This window comes from Mus musculus, chromosome 5, assembly GCF_000001635.26.
Source record: "Mus musculus strain C57BL/6J chromosome 5, GRCm38.p6 C57BL/6J".
Lineage (NCBI taxonomy): Eukaryota > Metazoa > Chordata > Mammalia > Rodentia > Muridae > Mus > Mus musculus.
In genome coordinates, this window is record NC_000071.6 from 130212711 (window position 1) to 130219109 (window position 6399).

Consider the following 6399-nt stretch of genomic DNA (forward strand, 5'->3'; position numbering starts at 1 on the left):
TGCCCAGCATGCACGAGGCCCCATGTTCAATCCTCAGACCTAGGAATGGGGAAAGATTGAAAACTCTGCCTGAATTCTTGCAGCCTTTCTGCTGACCGCCATGCTGTTCTCTTTGCTCTGCAGTGCTGTGCTGTGGCTTTCATTGAGAAATTAGACGCCCAGTCTTTGAATTTAAGTCAGGAGGATTTTGACCGGTACATGTCTGGCCAGACATCCCCCAGGAAGCAGGAGTCTGAGAGTTGGCCCCCGGAGGCCTGCTTAGGTGTGAAGCAAATGTATAAGAACTTGGACCTCCTGTCTCAGTTGAATGAACGGCAAGAAAGGATCATGAACGAAGCCAAGAAACTTGAAAAAGACTTAATAGACTGGACAGACGGGATTGCCAAGGAAGTTCAAGACATTGTTGAGAAATACCCACTGGAGATTAAGCCCCCGAACCAACCCTTAGCAGCCATCGACTCTGAGAATGTGGAGAACGACAAGCTCCCTCCCCCTCTGCAGCCTCAGGTGTACGCAGGGTGACGGCCCTGTTTATTTGGGGCTGGTTTCTGGGAGCTGCTGCGTTCCACTGTTCAGGTCCGGAATATGAACTGACTGCTTAAAGTTTCAAAGTGTTTTTAGGTACAGATTTAGGGATTGGTTATTCTCTTTTTTCTTCTCTAGCGGGGAAGCTTAGTAAATAATAATGTACTATTTATTTGAGCTGGTGGAGTAGGTTTGTGTGAATTCTGTGTCGCTCTTTTATGTCCTGCCTGATTTCCCATGGGCTTCCTCTGTGTAGACACTGTTGTTGGTTTTGGGCAAACACTGCCTTTTAAAGGATAAAACAGATGCTATAAAGTCTATGTTGAAATGAATTCTATGTTCCCACACTCCCCCAGTGTGAAATAATTTTGTAATTGTAAAGATAGAAGATAATGTTAATAAGTAAATATGTAAAATTGTAAATATGTAAAAAAAAAACACATAGGGCTGGGGAGGGGTGTCTCAGCGTGCATGGCATTTCATGAGCTGATGTTTTTTTTTTTTTTTTAGGTGAAAATGAAATTTATTGAATGTTTGCCTTTAGCGCCATTTTATATGGTTTGTCCCACTAAAAAGAATCTAAAGAATTTGAGCTTTAACAGGACATTGGCACTAACTGCCCTAACTTGAGATTCTTTCTGGTACATGTGAAGAAGTTGTAACGCCAACTTTTAGGTCACATACAGAATTATTCTGGGACCCTGGGGTGGTGGCTCAGTCAGTAAAGTGCTCTCCATACTGATGTGAGGACCTGAGCTCCCTGTCCGGCCCCGGGTGAAAAGCTGGGCATGGTGACACTCACTTGGGACAGCTCTGCTGGGAGCCAGAGTTCCTGGGGCAGGGGGCATCGCTGTCAATGAGACACCTCGTGTAAGCAAACAAATCAAGATGGACGGCTCCTGAGAAATGATAGCCAAGGATGCCCTCTGGCCTCCACATGGCCACATATGTGCCTGTGTACCTCTACATACATGTGTAGCACACACACATGAACACACAGTTGCTGATTAGTACAGTTGACTTGGAACTGTGCTTGCAGCTTCCTTTCCCTGTTTATCCAATAAACTTCCCCCACAGTGCTGTGGGGCTATTGCCTTTTTTATCTGATTGGTTTTGTTTTGTTTCTGGGTCTTTGGGGACGGGCTGTTGCTGTGTAACCCAGGTAGCCCTCAAACTTGTGATCTTCCTATCTCAGCCTCCCTCCCGATGTTGGGATTAGGGGTCTCTTACCACCACACTCAGCTCCTTCACACAAATCATCCCAGAATTCTGTGATACAAAGATGTGCTCTTAGATGGGAGTTGTAGGGAATGAATGAGGCTTCTGGAAGTTGATGGGGGAACTTCTCAAAGCGTGAAGCAAGCAGATGCCTTGCGCTCTTCATAGTCTGCTTTAACTTATCAACAGGCAACAGAGTCAGCAGGTCACATAGACATCTCTCAGAACTTTCAACCTCAGAGTTGACCATTGGGGTCTAAGATTTTCCTGTTATGGCAAGACTGCCTTGTACATTGTGGGATATTGAGTAGGATTTCTGCCTTCTGTACTCAGATGCCAGCAGCGCCCCCCCATGTTTGTGGGAACATGGCCTCCATTCATGTGTGGTGGCACGTGCTTATAATCCTGGTATTCAGGAGATGGAGGCTGGAGGATCAGGAGTTCAGATCATTCTCGGACACATAGTGAGGCTGAGGTAACCCTGGGCTGCAGAGAAAGAGAAACTAAACCTGCCTCTGGACAGTATCTCATGTCTCCTAGGGGACAGAGTTAGCCTCTGCTAAAAATCACTGGTCTCTCGTCAGCAAGGGCGTTATGCACCTAGTAGTTAATATGCTATAACCGAAGAATATTGCATTGATTATATAGTGTAATGTTAACTTGATGCCTCCTTCCGTGAGGCCCTGCGGTGGGGAATCTTCTCCAATCCCTGTGGAGTTTCTTAGACCACAGATGGATGACACTTCCACATGGTTATCAGCACCTTTGTGAAATTCGGAGTTCCTCAGGACACCATTCTTCAACAGGGTCGTGGCATTCAAGTAGCTGAGAAAGACTTTCTTCCTTTCCCAAAATATTTTCCTAAATGTTTACGACAAATATGCAGTATGATAATTTGGGAATAGAAGTAGGTCAAGAATGTAACTTTTAAAAAGTATTTTGTTTTTAATTATGTGTATGTCTCTGTGTATGCATATGTGGGAGTGCAGGTACTTACGGAGGCCAGTAGACAGCGTCAGATCCCCTGGTCCTAGAGTTACAGGCAGCTGTAGTGAGCTACCTGGTATAGTTGCTGAGAACCAAACTCAGGTCCTCTAGAACAATATGCACTGGTAACTTTTGAGTCATCTCTTCAGCATGAAATATAAAACTTTAATGCTTTAATTTAAGCTGATATTAACTGTACCAAATTGGACACATCAGTAGTCACTGACGACATAGAGCATTTGAATCAGCTGTTGCCCAAGTTCACGCAGAAAGCAATGGATGACATCAGGTGCCAGTGAATTGGCTGAGGAGATGGCTCAGGAGGTAAAATAACAAGCTTTGCATGTCCAAGGCCCCGGGTTTATTCCCAGAACCCGTGTTAAATCCTGGTGGTAACATCCTTGTAATCTCAGCTCTGAGGAAGTGGAGAGAGGAGGGTCTCGGGGCTCACTGGCCGGCTGCTTGGAGAGTTCCCGGCCAGTGAGAGACACTATCTTCAAAAAAAACCAGGTGAGTAGCATTTATTCAGAGGAACTACTTCCAGGTTGATCTCTGGTTTTCACACCCATGTATAACCAGTCAGGATCTTTCTGAATAACGTGGCCTGGGGGTATAGCTCAGTGGGAGAGCATTTGGCTGTAAAGTGCGCCCAGGTGATTACGGTAGCTAGCATACTTTCCTTTTCTTTATTTTCTCTACTTTCTAGCTGCTAATCCAGGTCCACATAGGCTACATTGTCCTGGAAACATGCAGAAGTACCTGTCAGCTTCTAACAAAGGCTGACCTGTGAGTTTCTTGCTCTCCCGAGTTTCTGTGGCTATGTCCCTGGTCATAGATATTGGTCTCATTGGCTTGAGATAATGGTCTCATGCCTCAGGTAGAGGCTTATTATTTCAGCATCAGGACAGTGGCCAGAGATTCTGAACAAGAAAGTGTGGTATTGCTGGGCATGGTGGTGCAAGCCAGAACTGGGGAAGCTGAGGCAGGTGGATCTCTGAGTTTGAGGCCAGCCTGGTCTCCAGAGTTCTAGAATAGCCAGGGCTACACACGACAGAAACACTCTCTTGTTTTTTTTTTGTTTTTTTTTTTTTTGAAGAAACACTGTCTCAAAAAGAAAGAAAGTCTGGTATTTATGTACTGTGAATGTGATTTGAATCAAGTGTTGGGAAAGATGTCCATATCGATAAAGTTTCATGATCCATCCTTCCAAGTACGTTGACAGTTGGTTCCCTACTACAAGAAGAATGCATAAGGGCTGGAGAGATGGCTCAGAGGTTAAGAGCACTGACTCTTGTTCCAGAGGTCCTTGAGTTCAATTTCCAGCAACCATCTGTAACAGGATCCAGCGCCCTCTTCTGGTGTGTCTGGCAAGAGCTACAGTGTTCCCAAATAAATAAATCTTAAAAAAGAAGAAGGATAAGAGGAATACGTACAATTACTAATATTTTTGTCACTGTGATAATGGTTGGGAGCTTTAAAAGAGCTGTTGAAGACTGGTAATTCGTTTTATGTTGCTGTGACAGAAGACCCAACTTAACAGCTCACGGGGTGGGGGTGGGGGGAAGGTTTATCCTGGCTTCTTGGTTCAGACCGTCTCTGTCATAGCAACTGGAACATAGAATGGGAACTCCTTACATGGTGGCAAGCCAGGAAGTAGCTGCCGGAATGCTAACCGCTGACCTGTAATCTCCAAACCTGTCTCCTACCCACCCATTGCCATCAGCCAGGGAATGAGTGTTCACACACATGAGCCCGTGTTGACATGTTATACCCCCACCCCATCCCCATCTCTTTTGGCGGGCACCAAAGACTTCCTTCCCTCTCTGCACCTTGCTGCTACGTGACTAGAACTCTTAGAGCACTTTTGGAGCGTCTTCTAGGTAGGTCCACTGGAGAGGTACCCCAATGGTCACATTCACTGCCCACACTGAGCTAGAAAAAGCCAGAATGTTCACTGCCCCAACTCCATAGTAGCTGTTAGCGTTACCTCTTCAGAAAGGGGGCAGGGGTATTGAAAATGGGCTAAGATTTGACTAGGCAACTTAGAGCAAAAAGATCCAAAAGAAGAGTAACCAGTTTCTCTCTTGACTAAAAGCCAGATTCTCTTGGTGGTGGCAGCCTTCCCAGGGGCCAGAGCTGCCAAAAGTGTTTGGGGACTCTGATCTCTGATACTGTTCTTCAGTGTTTCTAGAGGCATGTTGTAATTCCTTCCTGGGAGGAAAGGTAAGCTCTACCTACCTCTAAGGTCTCAATGACAAGCCACCCACGGCACAATTCCAGCAAAGTCCAGTGTTGCCAGTGAACTTCGTGGGCTTCCTTACAGGAAAGTGCGGGGTTAGTTACAGGGTGTGGACACTCCTCCCATCACCAGCCACACCTGGAAAGCCTTATCCAGTAAGGATGGGGGCTCCCATAACCACAAAGATGTAGCCCCAACACAAGACCTCATGTGGGGAACTGACGAGAGCTCTGAGTGACTGTGTACAAAAGTTGATGATGGGAATTTGGCAAAGCCTTCCCTTTAGTGTGAATGTGGACGGTGTGCAAAGATGTATACTTGTGAAGGACCGGTTAGGCTCATAGCAACTGCATCTTCATTCTCCCAGATGTTTATGGCTGAAGACTGTTTGACTATAGACACCTGAGACTAGCTAAAGCCGCCTTCTGTTCTGTCCACGATGAAGGTGCTGAGGTTCTGAGTCGTTGCTGTAGTTGAGACCACTCCATCAGAGTGCCCACAGCTCACCTGACTCCAGCTTTTTTTGTACATGCATGTGCCTTAGCTTTTCTTCCTTGCCTGTTTGTTCCTAGCCAAGCCCCAGCTACATTGAATGCTGCCCGCTCTGTTCTTCCCCAGTGTGTGCATGTGTGTGGATTCCTGCATGTGTGCATGCGAGCGCATTCGTGTGTGCCTCCTGACTCCAGCTTTTCTGTACTTGTGCCTATCCTCTGTTCATTCCCTCATCGTTCCTGGTTAAGGTCAAGTGTCAGCTGAGCTGAATGCTACACCCTCTGTTCTTCCCTGGTGTGAGTGTATGTGTGTGAGTGTTTGTGTGTGTTAGGGTGGGGTGTAAATTTACAAGCCCATCTGGAGTGCTATTTCCCAAGGGCGGGGCACAGCTGAGTTCTTAAACACAGCAAGTTGCTTGGCTCTGAGGACAGTCATAACAGGTTAGCTCTTCCGAGGAGGAAACAACATTACAATAGTAGGTGAGGCTTGTTAAGACAAAACTTCTGGTCTAGAGAACATAATCTCCAGCCTGGGTGGACCTAACATTCCAGATGGGCCTGGTCAATTACCTGGCCAAGGGGCCACCCCGCAGAAGTCAGGCTTACCTTAAGCCATGCTAAAGAGAGGTATGGAGGTATGATTTCTTTGTCTTAGGGCCCTTTTCCAGAGATTGATTAAGCTCACTCTCTTAAAACAGTCCCAGTCGCTTACCATAATAGCAAATTCTGTTTATAAAACTTGGAAAGTCTGTATATGCTGACCAGGTTTAAAGTAAAAAAATGTATATTGGAATTGTGAGGGTTTTATTTTATCCCTATCAAAGGTAGTTAGCTCGCTGAAGGCCAGTATTCCATACACCATCTTGCTTTTTGGCTGGTTGGTTTTGTTTTGTGTTTTTGAGGCTGTGGCTGTCCTGAAGCTCACTCCATAGTGAGACC

At 46.0% G+C, this 6399-nt stretch overlaps 1 protein-coding gene across 6 annotated transcripts in view; it reads left to right on the forward strand.

Annotated features, from left to right (window-relative positions):
* Rabgef1 (RAB guanine nucleotide exchange factor (GEF) 1) overlaps positions 1–1632 on the forward strand; it is a 42524-nt gene extending 40892 nt beyond the window's left edge. For 5 of the 6 annotated variants that reach the window (NM_001199059.1, NM_001359233.1, NM_001378873.1 and 2 more), the window contains one exon: positions 124–1627. In NM_001199059.1, coding sequence (NP_001185988.1) covers positions 124–522 — 399 coding nt within the window. In that variant the 3' untranslated portion in view covers positions 523–1627. Of the gene's footprint in view, positions 1–123 lie in introns of all 6 variants that reach the window. The other variant, XM_006504446.4, reaches the window with a different exon arrangement.
* Positions 1633–6399: the final 4767 nt, after the last annotated feature.